Here is a 19080-nt window from a genome sequence, read left to right as displayed (position 1 = left end):
CACAATACTTCTAACTTGGTCCAAAACGAAAAACCAATATGGACAAAGAAATGACTGAAAATAAACATTAAACATGTCAAAGAAATAACACATGGAAGCAAGTGCAAATAATAGAACATTGATTCAAATGCGTGATATAGAACATATTATGATGAATAACGTAGACTATCGAGTTGATATGAAAGGAAAAACGAAAGCGTAAACCTGGTATGTTGTCTTTTATACTTCGTTTATTCGACTTCCTTTGAGTGGCGCAGCTGCTTATTTCGTCTTCCTCTTCCTCTGCTTCTACTTTATGTGAATGGTGCAGTCTAAATCTTCTGTATTCCTATACTTCAGCTTCGTGCAAATGATGCAGAGAAAATGTACTTGATAATTTTATAAGAGAATGTTTAAATTGATGATTTTAGGAGAGAATGTATTTTCTGACTGCGGAGTTCTCAATAAATGCATAGAGTGTAGTGAAAAGATTATTGAAATGGAAAATAAAACGTATCCTTTTGAAATAAGCACAAAATTCTATAAAGTTAATGATCGTACCTGATCAGAAGAATCGTCGTAGGCTGCTCGGACTGGATCTTCTAGGAAGGAGGAGGGGGGGTGTACCTGCAAGGTACTCCAATGCCAAAGTAAGTTGACGAGCAAAGGAGCGCAAGTACTTAGCTAAGAGTGAGTAAGAATTGAATACCTGACCCTCTAGTCAAAGAGGGTATATATAGCCCCCAGCGCTGGGCCATGATCTCGCTATTGGGTTGGATTCCCAAGCCCAACTAGGAGACTGCCAGGTTTCCTGAGCGGAAATATCGGAGGTGCGTGTACGCCCTCTGTCCTGGTTAACCGCTCCGAAGTCCAAGGGAAGACGTGGTCTTCTAGGAGCCACGTGGGATCCGAGTTATTCGGAGGGTTGAATATGAAAGAGCCCTGCGCGGAGCAGGGTCTTCGGCAGGGATGACGTCCGGGGGAGAGTTAACGCCGAGCGAGGTCATCTGCTCCGGGTAGGGTGTTAGTGCCGAGCAAGGCGTGCGGGGAGGGAATGAACTATTCATGGGCCCCTGAGGTTTATTGGGCCGAAAGCGGTGTTGGGCCTAGCCTTGGCCCAGTCCAGAACAGGAGCCCCCCAAGTCGGAGCTTTCCGGTTAAGAAGCTGTGACTTTGCTTCTATGCACGGACCCCTGTCCTCGCGGTTGCTCGGTGAATCGATCCTCGTTACGCAGACGCGTTCGGAGGAAAATCCAGTGGTGGGCGAAGCGTCGCGCGTGGGATGCACGCGCTGACGTGGCATAGGCAATGATGGCCTAGGGTCTAGGAGGCGGCGCCTGTCAGGAGGGGTGACGCTTCGCCTTCCGAGCCTTTTTCCTATAAAAGGGGGCGAATTTTCTCATTTGGGAGTTTTCCTTTCTCTGTTTATCTGCTCGGCTTCGATCAAGGGTCCCTCGGAGAACAATTTCTCAGCTTGTTCATCATATCAAGGTCGTCGCCTAGCGAAGGATTCTCCTCGGCCATCACCATCATGTCTGCAAGTAAGTTCGTTTAGCCTGTCGTTGCTTTACTATTTCTCATAGGATTTGTGTTTCGCTTTCGAGGCCTTCGCCATCATCATCTTCTCCGGGTTATCTAAGCGATGCCCGGGGTTCAGCGTGGGTTGGCAGGCCGGAGCACGTTGGCGTTAAACTGCTTTAGATAAGCTTTCCCGTTGTCGTGTCATCTGTGAGTCCTCGGCTGACGAGCGTTGTTCCTCGATGGGGGTTTAGCCGGGGGCTCCGCTGCTCCTGCTCTACCCTTTCGCTCGTATCGCGGTGGAAGGGTGGATTTGATTACTGTCGAATTCACTTTTTCCCTTCTGCCTGCAGGTGGATCTGATTCGAGCGCTAGTTCGGAATCTGGCTCGGAATCTGACTCGTGGAGGAGTGGGTCGGACGATTCGACGGCCACTAGCTCCGAGGTCGAGATCATCGAGGATCAAAACGCGTCCTCTCCGGCAGGACCTGACCATGTCGATTCCCCGGGTCCGGATGCCGAGGGAGGGGTTTCCCCCATGCCTTTGTTTAGCCACGAGTGTACGGTTGCGCTTGACTGGATAGCCGACGAAGCCTTGACGGTCGCTTCTCGGTATACTGAGTCTTTGGATGGAGCGTTCAGAGAGATTGAAACCTTGGGGGAGGGTGAAGCGCCGAATTACCAAGTGGTTCGTCCGTCCCAAGACGAGCGCATATGCTCTCGATTCAACGTGGATGGCTTTGCAATGTATGAATACGTGTTCAAGGAACTCGGCTTCCGATTACCCTTCTCCGACTTCCAGAAATCGATGATGGCATTTCTAAATTTGGCACCGTCCCAGCTGCATCCGAATGCCTTTGCTTTCATGCGAGCGTTCGAGATTGTTTGTAACTATTTAGGGATCGGTGCTACGACCGCATTGTTCGGCCGGTGTTTCCGCGTCCAAAGGCAGGCGGCAAACGGCCGATATAGCTGGGTCTCATTCAGAAACGCCGAGCGAAAACTCTTCGGGATGTACACTGACTCTGTGAAAGGCTTCAAGGATCGGTATTTTATCGTCCAGCCGATCAGCCGACTGGCCTACACGGAGGTATCGGACCTTGTGGTCATGCGCGATGGAGACGGGGAGGTGTTAAGGGGCGAGGATGGACAGGTGGCGAGGGAATTCTGCACAAGGTTCCCGTTTTTCTGGTGGAAGGGTCATTTCTCCTCTCCTCCTAAACATTATGTTTGGGAGGACGGGGACCTGGACGAGCAAGATGCGGAGTCTTATTCGGTCTTGTGCAAGTATGTAGAGAGCTTCACTATGTCCCCGTGGGTGACGAAGGACGGGACTCCCGTATTGGACGAGAACGGTGTGCAGGTCGTGGAGCAGCGGCCCATTAACACTAAGGCTTTGTTGGCTTGTCGGTCTCCCGAGGAGACTCGGGCGTTGTTAGGTCGTGTCCCTTCGCTCTGCTTTTTTTCTTCTGCCCTGTGTTTTTGCTAACTTGTTTTACTTTTCTTTCGCAGATGCTATGCCGGAGAAGGACGAGGCGATCCTGAAGATGGCTCTGGATGCGAAGAAGAATCAAAAGAAGAAGGGTCGGAGTGCTGGTGCCGGGGATCATTCTGCTTCGGCAGGTTCTCCTCGGGTCAACGTAGATGAGTCGTCTCCCAAGAGAGTGCGCCACGAGCCGTCGCATCTGGGTCCCGAGCGGGCCTTCGTATTGCCTCCCTGCTATAAGGATGGAGGCTACTTTGAGAAGTTCCCCCTGGCTATCGCTCCGGACGAAGCTCGTCGGATTGGTGACATGGACTCCCCGTCACTTCAGAAGCAGCTGGCGTGCGACGGTGCCGCCGTGATGAGGATCCTGGGAATGGCCCAAGTGTTGGCCAAGGGTGGTTCGGGTTCGGCCGAGGCTCTGAAGAAAGCGGAAACGGCCAAGAAGGTTGCCGAGGAGAAGATGAAGGTCATGGAGACCGACCGCAAGGAGCTGAAGAAGAAGATCGACGTGGCTCTGAAACAGAGGGACGGGGAGATAGCGGAGTTGAAGAAAAAGCTTGCCGAGTCTGAGCTTAAGTGGGCTTCTTCGGCAGATGAGTCGCCGGATGTGGCTGCTCTGCAATCCAGGGCTGAGTTTGTGGAGAAAGTGGACGGCCTGAAGATAAGCTTGGCTGACATGGCTGAAGTTGGGTTCGAGCGCGCCGTCAACCAGTTGAGGCTTCTGAACCCCGGCCTGAAGGAGGACAACATCGGCCTTTCTTCGAAGATTGTGGACGGTGTGTTGGTGCCCGAGTCTCCTGAGAGTGACGAGTAGATAGGGTGATCCCGGGCCTGCGTGCCTGTATTCTTCGGCCTGCGTGCCACTTTCTCTTTTGTTGGGTAATGCCCGGATTATCTTTGGGGGCCTGCGTGCCCGTCATTTGATTGTAACTTTGGATATCGTCGGCCGGTCTGGTCGGCATCTTTAATGTTTTATAGCTTTGTCTGCTTATATTCGTTTATTCACATCCTTAAACTACTATCGTTGCCTGCTCGTTTTTGATAACATTTCTGTTAAAGTACTATCGTTGCCTGCTCGTTTTTGATAACATTTCTGAGAGTGACGAGTAGATAAGGTGTTTCCTCCATACTTAGGATATTTTTCGTTAGCATCCGGCTACGCTCGGGTACGCCGGGGAGGTTTTTTATATACTTGTGATAATATCGGTTATGTGGACTATGCTCGGCCTTGATTGATTGCCCGGGCGTGTTGAGTACGGGCCGGGTGCGCAGAGCAGGTGTGCGCTTTAAGCGAGCGCGAGACCGCGGTTGCGGCCAAGCGTTCGCGGCGTGAACGATCCCATCGCGAGCTGGGGTTCTGCCATGCAGGTACTTCCTCGGAGGGTCTAGGTGTAGAATCCGCCGAGGGATCGGCCCGTCCATCTGTCGAGGGGGATCGACCGTTGCTGTCGTGGAATACTCACGTCCGTACCGACGACGTGGGTCCGTGCCCGTCCGCTACCTGAGTTTGGGCCAGAGGCCGGGCGTTTTAGCTTATGTTTAACTGTAATAACGTCTGAGTTTTTCAGCATTCCAGGGTCGAGCAAGTTTTTCACCGAGAAGATTCTCGAGGTAGTAGGCGCCGTTCTCGGTTTTGTCGTAAACTCGGTACGGGCCTTCCCAGTTTGGGGCTAGTTTGCCCTCGCGCGAGTCTTTCATGTTTCTGCGGAGCACTAGGGCGCCGATTTCAAATTCGCGCTTTATGACTTTGGCGTTATGGCGAAGAGCTATTTGCTGTTTTAGTTTAGCTTCTCGGAGGGCTGATCCTGCTCGGATCTCTTCTACCATGTCGAGTTCTTCCCTCATGGCCTCGTCGTTAAGTTCTTCCTCGAGGGGGAATTCGGTGCGCCGAGAAGGTTCTCGGATTTCTACGGGAATTACGGCCTCGGTGCCGTAGGTTAATCTGAAAGGAGTCTCGCCTGTGCTCGAATGGGGTGTCGTCCGATACGCCCAAAGTACACTATGTAGTTCTTCGACCCAAGCTTTTTTGGCTTCGCCGAGCCTTCTCTTCAGTCCTCGGAGGATGACTCGGTTGGCTGCCTCGGCCTGCCCGTTCGTCTGAGGGTGCTCGACTGAGGTGAAGTGTTGCTTCGTGCCGAGCTTGGCCACAAACTCTTGGAATTTTTTGTCAGTGAACTGGGTGCCATTGTCGGTGATTATGGCCTGAGGGACCCCGAACCGGGCGAGTATGTTTCGTTTGTAGAAACGGAGCACGTTTTGAGATGTGATCTTGGCAAGGGCCTCGGCCTCTATCCACTTCGTGAAGTAATCGACGGCGACCACGAGATATTTATTTTGGTACGAGCCGACCGGGAACGGTCCGAGGAGGTCCATTCCCCAGGTGGAAAAAGGCCAAGGAGAGGAGAGGGATTTGAGCTCGTTGGGGGGAGCTAGGTGCATGTCGGCATGCCGCTGACATTTGTCGCATTTCTGAACATGCTCTTTGGCGTCCTGCTGCATAGTCGGCCAATAGTAGCCGGCTCTGAGGGCTTTCCTCGCCAGCGACCGGCCGCCGAGATGCTGGCCGTTAATCCCCTCGTGAAGCTCCTGCAGTACTTCCATTGCCTGTGAGTCGTCGATGCATTTAAGAAGGGGAATGGAGAAGCCGCGCCGATAGAGTTTATTTTCGATGACTGTGTACGAGCAGGCTCTCCTTTTAAAGGCTGAAGCCTCTTTTGGATCATCGGGGAGCTCGTCGTTCATGAGGTAATTGTATACCGGAGTCATCCAGCAATGGTCGTCTCCGATGGCAAACACTTGTATGGCCTGCGCGTTTTTGCCTACGCTTGGGTCGGACAAGATTTCTTGTATCACCGATTTGTTCCCTCCCTTCTTTCTCGTGCTTGCGAGCTTGGATAAGAGGTCGGCCCTCGAGTTGTGTTCCCGAGGGATGTGCGCGACGTCTGCCTTTGCGAATCCTTTCATCTTTTCTTTGACGAGCGATAGATACTCGGCTAGTGTGTCGTTTTTGGCCTGGTAATCGCCGCTAACTTGCGACGCGACCAGTTGTGAGTCGGTATAAATCATGACTTCCCGAGCGCCCACGTCCTCGGCAAGGCGTAGGCCCGCTAGGAGGGCTTCGTACTCGGCCTGGTTGTTCGATGTGGTGAAGGAGAGGACTAAGGATACTTCGATGACGAGCCCCTCGTCATTCTCCAAGATGATACCGGCTCCGCTGCCCGCGTGGCTTGAGGCGCCATCAACATAGATGGTCCACTTATTCTCGGTGGGTGTTGGGGAGTTGGAGATCGTCGTCATCTCGGCCACGAAGTCGGCGAGTGCTTGGGCTTTTAGCGCTTTCCTGCCCTCGTATTGTATGTCGAACTCGGACAGTTCGAGGGACCATCTCAGCATTCTCCCGGCCATGTCTGGTCGGCTGAGAAGCTGTTTGATCGGTTGGTCTGTCCGGACGATAATAGTGTGGGCGAGGAAGTAGTACCTCAGTCTTCTGGCGGCCGTTATTAGGGCCAGCGCGATTTTTTCTATCTGTTGATAGCGGACCTCGGGTCCTTGTAGGGCTTTACTAGTGAAGTACACTGGCTTCTGCCCGTCTTCCGTTTCTCGGATCAGGGCCGCGCTGGCCGCCTCGCCAGAAACGGCCAAGTAGAGATAGAGAACCTCGTTGCTGTCTGGTCGGGATAGCACCGGGGGTTTGGAGAGCACTTGTTTGAGGTGGGATAATGCTTGTTCGCATTCCTCGGACCACTCGAAAGCTGCTTCCTTCCGAAGAAGCTTAAAGAATGGAAGTGCATGCTGGGCGGATTTCGCGACGAAGCGGGATAATGCCGTGAGCATTCCGTTTAGTACCTGGATGGATTTTTTGTTGGTGGGAGTAGGGAGGTCTGAGAATGCTCGGCATTTATCAGGGTTGGCTTCTATTCCTCGTTCTGTTAAGTAGAAGCCGAGGAATTTGCCCGCCCGCACTCCGAAGGTGCACTTCTCTGGATTGAAGCGCATCCTGCAGGACCTGGCCTGCTCGAAGACCCGCTCGAGATGTAGCGTGTGGTCGGAGTCTTCTCGAGATTTGACGATCATGTCGTCCATATACACCTCGAGCGTGTCGCCGATTTCTCCTCGGAAGACCTTGTTCATCATCCGCTGGTAAGTGGCTCCGGCGTTTTTGAGTCCGAAGGGCATTACGTTGTAGTAATAATTGCCCGATTCGGTCATGAAAGCCGTGCATTGCTTGTCGCATTTCGCCATGGGAATCTGGTTGTAACCAGAATAAGCATCCATGAAGGACAACAGTTTATAGCCGGCCGAGTTGTCGACCAGTCTATCAATATTAGGTAAAGGGTAGGCGTCCTTTGGACATGCCCGGTTAACATCAGTATAATCAACACACATTCTCCATTTTCCATTAGATTTTTTAACAAGTACAACATTTGAGAGCCAAGTTGAATACTTGGCCTCGGAAATAAAATTTGCCTCTAGGAGGTCTTTTACAGCTTTCTCGGCAGCCTCCGCTTTCTCGGGAGACTGCCGACGCCTACGTTGTACTACGGCCTTGGCGGTTGGATTGATGGAGAGGTGGTGACAGGCGACCTCAGGGTCGAGTCCGGGCATCTCTACGGCGCTCCATGCGAACAGGTCGGCATTGGCTCGAAGGCAGGCTACGAGTTGCTTCCTCGGCAGGTCAGGGATGCCTTTGCCGATCTTCACCGCTCTGTTGGGGTTGTCCCCCAGGGGGATCAGCTCGAAGTCTCCGTCGGGGACAGGCCGGACGGGATGAGGGGCCTTTGATTGTGTCTCTTCCCCGGTCTTCAGTTCTTCTTGCGTAAACCTCGCATCGAGGTCGACTGAGCTGACGTTGGCCGTTGGAACCTGATCTTCCCGAGGATGCTTGTCTTCGGCTCTTGGTTTTTTGTTGGAGCTGGTCGGAGGAGCGATCAGCTCTAGTCCTTTGACGGATGCATCGAAGATCCTTCTCGCAGCTTCAATGTCGGCGTTGATGGTGGCCACTTTCCCTGTCCTCGTGTAGAACTTCATCTTCAGATGGACCGTGGAGGGTACGGCGGTTAGCTCGGCCAGTGTGGGGCGCCCGATGATGCAGTTGTACAATGTCTTGCAGTCGATTACCAAAAACCTGGTTTTGACTTGCCTGGACGCTTCCCCTTCCCCGAAGGTGACAATCAGCTCGACGTAGCCCCATGGTTTGGTGGTGGCTCCGTTAAAACCTTGGAGGTCGGAACCCACATAGGGAGTGAGGTGCGAGTCGTCCAGCTGAAGTGTTTGGAAGAGGTGGGAGTACATAATGTCGACTGAACTGCCTTCATCTACCAGGACCCGTCGAACATCGAAGTTTGCCATTCTGGCTCGGACGAGGAGGGGAATGGTGGCGTTTGGAGCTCCGCCGGGCAGTTCTTCGAGGTAGAAAGTGATTGGCTCTGACTTTCCTCGGAATTTCCGCAGAGTAGGGCCGAGATCGGCATTGGCGCTGAGTAGCTCGTCGAACTTTCTCTTGACTGAACTGACGGTGAGAGAGCCGGGGTCCCCGCCGTTGGAGATGACCATAGCGGTGGGGAAATGTTCCCAGGTGCTGAGGGCGGTCGTCACGCCGACCGAAGGGATGAAGTCTTCCGGTCGGGTTATGGACAATGCGACTTGAAGTGGTCTGCTGTCCGGTGAGTTCCCCTCGTCAGAGTTTCGAGGGATGCCTCTTCTGGGGGGTTCTCCCTTCTTGGTGTATCTTGCCAGGTGGCCCTCTTTGATCAGGGTCTCTATGGCATCTTTGAGATTTATGCATTCGTCAGTCATATGCCCGTGGCTTTTGTGGTACTTGCAGTACTTGGACTTGTCCGTCCCCGGTCTTGTAGGATTTGACTTCGGGGGCCTGATGTTGGATTTCTTGAACTCGGCGTTCTGGCAGTCGGCCAGGATTTTCTCCCGGGAGGTGTTCAAAGGAGTGTAGTCGTTGAAACGCCCTGCTGGTCCTCGCCGTTCTTTGACATCTCGGGACCGGTCGTCCCTTCTTTTGTCTTGTCCTCGGCGTGACCCCGGGTCTTCGAGGTTTGAGCTGCGAGCGGCACCACTGCCCCTCGGGGCTCTGATTGCGGCTGCCTCGCCTTCCTCAAAATCGATGAATGCCTTTGCTTTGCTGAGGAGGTCATTCATCGAGTGCACCTTCTCGATCTTAATAGCTTTCTTGAAGTCACTGCCGGGGAGAAGTCCTCGCTCCAAGATGTACCTCTTCATGTAGTCTTCTGTCTGCACTTGGACGGCCTCCTTGTTGAATCTTTCAAGGTAATCTCGAAGAGGTTCGTTGGATCCTTGTACTACGGCCTCGAGATTGGCTTCCGATTTCGGTTGCCGTCGGGAGGCTGTGAAGTGGCTCAAGAAGAGTTCTTTGAGCTCGGTCCAAGAATGGATGGAGTTCGAAGGGAGGTTCCTGTACCAATTCATCGCTCCCTTCCTGAGGGTGGTCGGGAAAATGCGGCACTTGATCGAGCCTCTGACGACGTGATAGTCCATGACCGCTTCGATGCTCCGGATATGGTCGTCGGGGTCAGTGGTTCCGTCGTATTGGTCCAATACTGGCGGTTTTTCCATCCCCCGAGGGAGGCGGGCTCTCCGGATACTGGCGGACAAGGGGCTGCGGAAGTCCTCCTCGTCGCTCGGTCCTGGTGAATGGTAGTGCCTGTTTCGTCGGGGATCCTCTTGGTTGTTACCCGACGCAGCTTTGGAGGGGCCCCGACGGCCCTGTTCGGGGGAGGGGCTTCTTTGTTCAGCGGTTTCAGGTTTCTGGTTCTTCCTGTTCTTTCTGTGTGGAGAACGGGAACGAGTCCTCCGGCGGCGATGTCTTCTCGGGGGAGACCTTGAAGAGGACGGGGAACGCCGACGGTATCTTCTCGGCGGTGAGCGCGAGGAGGAATAGGAGCGTGACCTGTATCGCCTCCGTGGAGAGGGGCGACGTCGCCGCTGTCTTTCCAGTTCGTGAATTCGGTCGTCCTGAATTCTGAGGAGGCTGTTCGTCAATTGTATTTCTTTGAGCAAGCGGACAGTGATGGGGTCAGCATCCTCGGGAATGTTGAGCGGTTCCTCTTCTTCCCCATGACGGGCTCTCCGCCTCTCGAAGGTGTGGGTGAATGAGGAAGCATGTTGCCCGTCTCGGAGGTCGGTCTCATTCACATTCTGGGCATGTTCCGGCACGTTGGTCGTTCTGATCTGCTCGCCGTTCTGAACGTGCCCTTCTGGAGGAACATGGTCAACATTCTGGACCTGTTGTAGGACCTGCAACAGCTGGGTGTCCTGGGTTTCATGCCCGGACCTTTGTCGCCGACGATCCCCCCGACGATGATTAGCTAGCTCGCGGGAGGATTCCTCGATCAGCTCGTGAAGGAGGAAAGGGTCAGCGTTTGGGATGTTGTTATTGTCAGCCATGACGATTGGAGATGATTAGCTTTGATCTTTGTTCTTTAAAGATGGGGAAGCAAGTTTCCCACAGACGGCGCCACTGATCGTACCTGATCAGAAGAATCGTCGTAGGCTGCTCGGACTGGATCTTCTAAGAAGGAGGAGGGGGGGTGTACCTGCAAGGTACTCCAATGCCAAAGTAAGTTGACGAGCAAAGGAGCGCAAGTACTTAGCTAAGAGTGAGTAAGAATTGAATACCTGACCCTCTAGTCAAAGAGGGTATATATAGCCCCCAGCGCTGGGCCATGATCTCGCTATTGGGTTGGATTCCCAAGCCCAACTAGGAGACTGCCAGGTTTCCTGAGCGGAAATATCGGAGGTGCGTGTACGCCCTCTGTCCTGGTTAACCGCTCCGAAGTCCAAGGGAAGACGTGGTCTTCTAGGAGCCACGTGGGATCCGAGTTATTCGGAGGGTTGAATATGAAAGAGCCCTGCGCGGAGCAGGGTCTTCGGCAGGGATGACGTCCGGGGGAGAGTTAACGCCGAGCGAGGTCATCTGCTCCGGGTAGGGTGTTAGTGCCGAGCAAGGCGTGCGGGGAGGGAATGAACTATTCATGGGCCCCTGAGGTTTATTGGGCCGAAAGCGGTGTTGGGCCTAGCCTTGGCCCAGTCCAGAACAGTTAATAATTATCAACAATAAAAATATATGGTAAATAATAATAATTTAGTGATAAAGAAATATTAATTATGAATAATGTAATTAGTTTAAATTAACCCAGAAAAATCAATCATTTTAAACTTTAACAAAAAAAATTGATTATGGAAAAACCATATTAGATTAAGGGTTAATGAACATTTTGGTTTTTCTAAATATCTCAAACTTCGTTTTTAGTCCCTCTAAAATTTTCCTTCAAAGAATATTCCTTCCAAAATTTTAAATTTTAATTTTTGGTCCCTCATGACAAGATCGTAGCTAAAATGGTCTCTAATTCCGTTGCTAAAATAAAAAAATCGCTAAAATCGTCGCTAAACTGTAAAAACCGTCGCTAATTTACAGGAGGGACCAAAAGTTAAAAATTTAAATTTTAGGAGGACTATTTTTTGAAGGAAAATTTTAGAAAGAATAAAAATGAAATTTGAGATATTTAGAAGAACCAAAAAGTTTATTAACCCTTAGAATAATAATAAAGAGAAATGCTAGCAACACTCTCTTTTGAACACTCTCTTAAACACTTACTCTTTTATTGGTTGAAACATGTGTGGGTCCTACTACTTTATGTGGGACCTATTTTCAAAATGAGAGACTCACACATGTTTCAACCAATAAAAAAGTGAGTGCTTGAGAGAGTGTTCAAAAGAGAGTGTTGCTAGCACTCCTCAATAATAAAATGCTCTAAACATATTATATTTTTTTAATGTTATTTGTTTGAATCTGTATACACCAAAGTAAAATACTTATATTCTTTATTACTTCAATTGCATAATTTATATTATATAAAATTTCAAAAATAGTTTAAAAGTGAACTTTATATTTTACAAAAAAATAATTTGTATATACAAAAAAAAATATTTCATTAAAATTTAATATTTCATTAAAAGATATATGTATATATATATATATATATTAGAAAAATCAAATAGTATAAAAAAATTAAAAAATAATATAAAAGAAGAGTCTTAATTTATTTCTTATTTAGCTATTTATAAACCATATTTTTATTTTAATTAGTTAAAATTTGGAGTATAGGAAAAAATAATCAAATTCCAAAATTTCTACTATTTTCTTTTTTTAATATACTTTCCAATTACACATATTTAAATTATTTAAATATATACAAAATTTGAATAGAAAAAAAAAAAGATAAGAGACAGAAAGTAAAACTGAAAACACCACCGAGGCAGTACGTCATCAGTGGTTGGAAAACCCAAAAAGAACAAAAACGCGGTTTCAGTTTCTCTCTTCTTTTGTTTTGACTCTTCTTCATCTTCAAAATCATAACCATTTTTGTTATTGGAAAGCCAAAAAATCAAAGAAGAAGAAAAAATGGGTTGTTTCGCCAGCAAAAGCGCCGAGACGAAAGCGAGTAGAGTCTCACGGTGGCGATCCACTGGCATTGTTGCTCTGCGCGATTCCAAATTGAAGGTGGTTAACAACTCTACCTTCATCGTTCTGTTTTCATTGTTTTTTGATCAATTTTAATTTTTCGATTTAGGTTTTTTGAATTCGTATATTTTATTTTAATTTGTACTAGTTGGTTGATGCATGTTGTCTGGGTTGAATTTGATAAACCAACCTTGTGTATTAAATTATTAGCTCAATTGGTTAGAAGGTTGACGAGACATTTGATAGGTTGGTTAGGGTTTTGAACATGCAATATTCCTCATTCCTCATGCACTTAATGTGTATGAATGAGTTTCACAGATAAACCCTTGATACAGAAAATGGTTGACTTAGTTTACACTCATGGTTAATAGGTATATCAGGTGCTGTTGTTGTAACTTTCTCAACCACAGGTGAACTGTGATTAACCTTGATTATACATGTTGTTGAAGCACTTGAAATTGTGGTTGATTAAGTTTGTTTGATGGTTAATAAGGTATTCAATCTTGGAACGAGTTTACCTTGTGTGTGAAGTTTTGAGTTGCGGTAACTGTTTAAAAAGTTGTTGAGTTTTGTTGTTTTGAATTGATGTTGAAATGGTATTTCTTATATTAATATGATTCTTGTGGTAGTTTGGATTATCATGTTACTCTATTTGAGAGTACTTTGTTAGTCTAGTTTTATTACTTTTGTATAATGAGTAGTTTGTGAAGGATATAATTGGCTTTGTCAATTTTTATGTGACCCTTAGTTGTTTTTTTATTTATTATAATATGACGGCTTACGTGAAGGGAACACTGGTGCTCTCTTTTAAATGGAACTATGTTAGGTTCACCCAAGAAATAATTAGACCAACATGGTGTGACATGATAGCAAGACGCGTGTTGTCACGAGGTTCCCTATGCATGTTGTCATAAGCTCTATAACAATGACACCTTTGAAGAAACGTGTGTCAGTGGCCGTGTCTGAAATCAACACCGACACTTGTGATTACGTTTTTTTCAAATTATTACCGGTGTCCGTGTTTCATAGGTTATAAGTTCCCTAGTTTGTGAGTTATGGAAGAATATTTGCTGGAAATGATTGTTCTTTACGATCTTTCATCTCCGTACCTCAAGGAAATCCCAGACTCTGTTGGAGATTAATATTTGCTTGCCTGTGTACATGTGTTTGTTTTTTATGAGAAAACATGCGACTTACCTTGGTTTCTTTTGTTTTCCTTGTAAAACAGACTTTTCCAGATGAAATTATTGATTTAGACAGATCTGTACGCACTCTTGACTTAACGCATAATCGAATAGGTAAGCAATTTTCTTTCCTTTTACTTACATTTTGGTTAAGAAGCCTTAGCTTTGAAGTAGTTGTAATAACTTTGACCTCATTGTTGATGCTGTTATTTTATTGCTAATAAATTTATTTTCATGACTGTAGCTGACATTCCTTTGGAAATTAGCAAATTGATTAATATGCAGCGCTTGGTAAGAATCTGACGTTTTACTCTATGCTTGCAGCATCTATCTCTTAAAATCTGTGCATTTTATTAAATCAGCTACAATAGATTTTGGCATGCAGTTTGACAATCCTTTTTTGTAGAAGTTATTTATCTGTATATATTCTATCATTTATTACTAACTCGATTTCTCGAGTATGTGCTGTTTTGTACTATCATTTGATTGGTTTTATTTTCAGTGAAGTTCCAAAAAACTGTGTTTAAACTTGAAACGATAGTATATACCACGTTTCATTTCCAGTTGTATGTACCATTGTTGATTTCATGTCCACTTTTTGTGTCTCTAGTGAAATTACCATCTAGTATTTTGTTGATCCACACATGTTATGGCTCTAAGCACATGGCTATCTTTCATTTGTTTTTCCATGGTAGAGTGTAGGTCATGGTTGCGTACTTGTTTAATTTTTTTATCAGTGCTGTAGCGTGTTGTTGCTGATGATCGATAAAAAAATACTATTATATACTGATGGTGAACTAACATCGCAGATATTAACGGACAACGTCATTGAGAGACTGCCAGTGAATTTGGGGAAACTCCAGTCTCTAAAGCTCATGAACCTTGATGGAAATCGAATTACTTCCTTGCCCGATGAATGTAATTCCTCTTTCACCAAATAAAATTCTTTTTTAAAAGAAATGTTATTATCCCTCTTTTAAGTAATAACTTACGGTGTATTTTGTTTCTAGTGGGTCAGTTAGTAAGGCTTGAACGCTTATCCATCTCAGGGAATTTGTTAACATCCTTGCCGTCAACTATTGGCAGTTTGAGAAACGTAAGTAATTATAAATAATGAAACCTGATTATCGTCTGACTTTTTATATCGCTTATGCAATTTGGAAGAATGCATGCATACTGTATTTATGTGTAGATATGAGTATCATCAATGCATGCTTATTACATTCTTAAGAGTTTGAGATCATCATTTTAAGCTTAAGACATTTCATAAAGGAAGCTTTCTCCATGCCATACATTTGAGACACAACACATCATTGCTTTCTTAGAACCGTCCTTGAAAGAATATGATTTCCGTTCCTTGAGGTAACAAGGTCAAACAGCTACCACTGAGCTGATATCTCACGGACATCATTATTCATTATAATGAGACACTTATTTTCTCATGTCGTCAATTTTGTAACCTTTTACTTTTCTTTTCTTTCTAACTGTCCATGCTTAGGACACTCTTTTAGAACTCAAGATTATTTTATTTTCACTATCTTTCTTATCTTCAATGTTATATAAACAATGGATGTATGCTTAGAGACCTATGAGTTGGATTTGCATGTGGCTTAGATCATAATCCGAGCGTGCTCGTGTAGTCTTGCGTTGTTGGGGGAAATTATGATATGATCTGTGCACTCTTATAACATTTGAAGTATGATATCTTGTTTGATAATGCAGCTGTTGATTTTAAACGTCTCAAACAACAAGCTACAGTCCCTTCCAGAATCAGTTGGGAGTTGCTTCTCTTTGGAAGAATTACAAGCCGATGGTATGTTTCTGATTGACGGTTTGACACAATTTTTCATTTCTGCAGTGCATGAGCATGGTAATGCATGTCTTTTTTCCCTTGTGTTTTTTCCTTGTAAGAATTTGAAATGATTGGTGAGATTTTTACCTAATTGATGCGTTATTTGTTTAGTTTAACTGGATTATGTTGATTGTTAGTCTGATTCGGAGAATCTACCTTTTTGTTATTTCTCTACTAATGGAAGTTTTTGTTTTACGGAAGATGTAAATTCAAGATTAGATTGCTTTAAGATTTTAAGTTTGAGAATAGTTTTCTTCTCTTACAAGTTACATTTTATCTCTAAATCAAAGCTAAGGTGTTTACACTGTCTTATGCTTTCTAGTTACTTGGTCTAGATTAAGTTAATTTAATCAAAAGTTACAATTTGGTTATAATTTGAACAAACAACAATATTTTTGGTTCAAGAATGATTATGGTGGTATAACATAAGACCAATACCCTTGTGATTTTCCATTTTTTCGATTATCAAATTTGGATATTTGGAACATTATACACTGCCTTATTTATTTGGCTTCATGCTGCTTCTGAATGAATCTAATTTCAGACTTTTTGTAAACATTTCAGATAATCTTATTGAAGATCTTCCTTCTTCAGTGTGCAGTCTCTCTCACTTGAAGTCACTTTGCTTAGACAACAATAATGTGAAGCAGGTACCATTTCGTTAGGTTTTAGTGTAGATTTAATTTAAATTTGAAAAAGAATTGGGTTGCTAAGGGGTAAATTTGTCTATAAAAGGTCCCATCAAAGTTAGTTATTAAAGGTAGTTAGTTAACTTTGGAGTTGCCTTTATATAATAGTATAGATACTATTTAGTATATACTCTAAATCCTTATTAAATAAGGAAAAAATCACGAAATCCTATTCCTTTCTTTTTTTTAATAAGCTCCTATTCCTTTCTTAAAACGAATATCTTTGATAAGAGCTAGGGCTAGACTGCATCTTGGGGATAGAGATCCTATTCCTTTCTTGAAAGAAATGGAAATCTCCATTATTACGGTTTTGGTGTATAAATGTCCAATTTATGTAGGAAATTTTTGAAATGTGATAAGTTCTTTATACACCTAAAGTCTTTAGTAATTGAATCTCCATTTTATGAAAACTAGAGAGGATCCTTAAATTGTATCTGGGACTTGTCGATTCCATATTGATAGTTGGACAATAGAGAGGATCCTTATATCGTATCTGGGACTTAGCATTTTATAAACTTTGTAGACTTGAATGATTCATTGAAAATTGTTTGATTATTATTTTTGCTTGTAAAAAATCTGAACTCAATAATTTCCGATGAAAGCATAAACTTGGAAATTACTTGAATGAGTGGTTGCTTATTAACTTCCCTCACTAAGAATTATAAGTTGTTCGCTGCACTAGATTGCTTCATATTCAAGGGGACTGCACATAGCTTTCATAACTGAAGAACGAAGATCGTGTGGCTTGAATATTAAGAAACTCAAATTCTATTCTTTAAAACACGCATGGATCGTTATTCACTACAACCATTTCTAAAATTTAATTTAGTGCAGTAATTGCTGAATCAATATTTACAATTGTAATAACGCCTTTTTTGAACCATATCTTGTGATTTATGAAATTGTCTGTCAATTTTGAATTGTCATGCAATATTTGTGTATTCTTGTCTGGTCTGGTAACCCATCGGCCATCGTAGCTTAATTTGTTGGCTGCTTACAGAATATTTTACGTTTCATTATTTTGGGTTGCTTTATTAATTTTTATGCAATACTATTAAATTAGGCTTAGATACTAGATGCTTTTAATATTATTTTCCCAATCCAAGATTCTATGAGTCTATGTAATCCGGAATATCTTGGTGATACCTCGGTTTCCTTTTGGGCAGATACCTCTGAATCTATTGAAAGATTGCAAAGCTCTTCAGAACATATCCCTGCATGGTAATCCTATATCTATGGACCAATTTCAACAGGTATGCTCTTGTTCCCAGATTTTATTCTTCCTTTTCACCTATCTATCTTTCAATGCAATTAAAGTATTGGCGATTATCCAGATGGACGGGTTTCAAGAGTTTGAAGCAAGAAGAAAAAAGAAATTCGACAAACAAATTGATTCAAATGTAATGATTGGCTCAAAAGGTCTTGATGAGGGTGTCGATCTATAAAATATCTCAGGATTTTCCGGAACTACTTGGAAGTTGCAATAAATGGTTTTGAGGTGTAGCATTGTACATTTTGCCTGCAAATATGTTAGATTATAGACAGAGTCGATGTCGAACAATAGTCTTAAGATTTCATATAAATGATTTGATGCCAGTTTGTCAACAATGAAAAGGGTGTTATGTTATATATATACTGGCAGCTGTAAATTAAGACTAATTTTGATGCAATATGGAAGGTACTGCATTCTGTAATAGAATGCAAATAATTCTTGTGTTACTTTACTTTGGTTCATTCTTCTATTCTGTTACCTTGTTTGCCTGCAAATCATATATGATAGCCTCAACTAAACAAATGTCAGCGATAGTAGAGGATATATTGTACAAATATATGGTCATTTGAATGAGCATTTAGAAAGGTATCATTGTATCTTGAGTTCGGTTTCTCGGATTCAGTATCTTCTGCTGCTGTTTTGTGACAAGTCTTTCAGCTGTTGGATTGATCCTGCGGTAAAAATGTGAAATATAACAGAAGCATATTGATTGTTCCTAATGTGAGTTTAGTTTGGTTTCTAACCTATTTTCAACATGTGTGTTGCTTTGTTCATAACTTCTCGGAAACTAGTTTTAGTGTTTTTAAAAATATGATTCAATGCAAATTTCATCATTTGTTTTATTTTGGAATGAAGAAGGTAGAGGAATTATGATTGTTAAGTTTACTGTGTAAGCACTTATGTTTTAAATTATAAATTTAGATTTTATCAAAACAAGATTTTACAAGTAATTATCAAAGTGTTCTTTTTAGGTTTTCAACTTGCATCTCTTTGACGTAGATGTCAGAGTCACAATCCAAAAAATATTTTAAAATAATTTAAAATAAGAAATTTATGCATTAATAATATATATTAATTTTAAATCTTTAAAAATAAATGGTATTTTCGAAAATACATCTCCGAATTAATTTTGGGTTTATTCGGAGATGTATCTTCGAACTAAATTTTTGGAAAAATGAAATTTTGTGCGTCTAGATATGTATATCCGAATAAATTCAAGGGCATCTTTAGATTTTCAGAGGTGCGCCCCAATGAACAAGAGTGTAGAGAGAAATTGCTTTTTTTTTTGGTAAGAGGATCTGGCATACAATGGATACAAAGATTAGACAATGTTGTTATGATCAAACATCTTAAATTAGGTTCTAGCTGATGAACATGTCGCGAAAGAGAGCAAAATGCCCTCCCAGTTTTGCCACACTCATTTAGCATATGACTTGTATACGGGAATCAACAATCCTTTAGGAGTAATGTGGTTAGAGTGAGGTAGGTCTACTCAAGTGTGGGGATGTTCACTTGAACACCATGAACTTTTAAAATTTATGCATAACATCTTAGTTTAGTATTATTTTTGCTAAGCCAAAGGAGAATGACCTTGTTTGTAGCG

General features: G+C 44.2%; 1 protein-coding gene across 1 annotated transcript; it reads left to right on the top strand.

The window, feature by feature from the left end:
* The first annotated feature begins 12257 nt into the window (after positions 1–12257).
* Positions 12258–17923, top strand: LOC131662607 (plant intracellular Ras-group-related LRR protein 7-like). The gene is made up of 9 exons (XM_058932424.1): positions 12258–12518; positions 13708–13777; positions 13908–13954; positions 14473–14581; positions 14674–14759; positions 15386–15476; positions 16080–16165; positions 17371–17457; positions 17539–17923. Exons 1-9 carry the CDS (start codon positions 12420–12422, stop codon positions 17647–17649), a joined length of 786 nt encoding a protein of 261 aa, XP_058788407.1. The 5' UTR covers positions 12258–12419; the 3' UTR covers positions 17650–17923.
* Positions 17924–19080: the final 1157 nt, after the last annotated feature.

The sequence above is a fragment of the Vicia villosa genome, linkage group LG3 (genome assembly GCF_029867415.1).
Source record: "Vicia villosa cultivar HV-30 ecotype Madison, WI linkage group LG3, Vvil1.0, whole genome shotgun sequence".
Classification (NCBI taxonomy): Eukaryota; Viridiplantae; Streptophyta; class Magnoliopsida; order Fabales; family Fabaceae; genus Vicia; species Vicia villosa.
Note: the sequence above shows the minus strand (reverse complement) of the source record. Positions and strands in the feature narration are given on the sequence as shown.

Bases quoted from the DNA above. Each gene is read 5' to 3' on its own strand.
- LOC131662607 (XM_058932424.1), top strand. From the start codon at position 12,420: ATGGGTTGTTTCGCCAGCAAAAGCGCCGAGACGAAAGCGAGTAGAGTC. The intron at 13,955-14,472 runs GTAAGAATCTGA...CTAACATCGCAG, and splicing joins TGATTAATATGCAGCGCTTG to ATATTAACGGACAACGTCAT. The intron at 14,582-14,673 runs GTAATTCCTCTT...TTTTGTTTCTAG, and splicing joins TACTTCCTTGCCCGATGAAT to TGGGTCAGTTAGTAAGGCTT.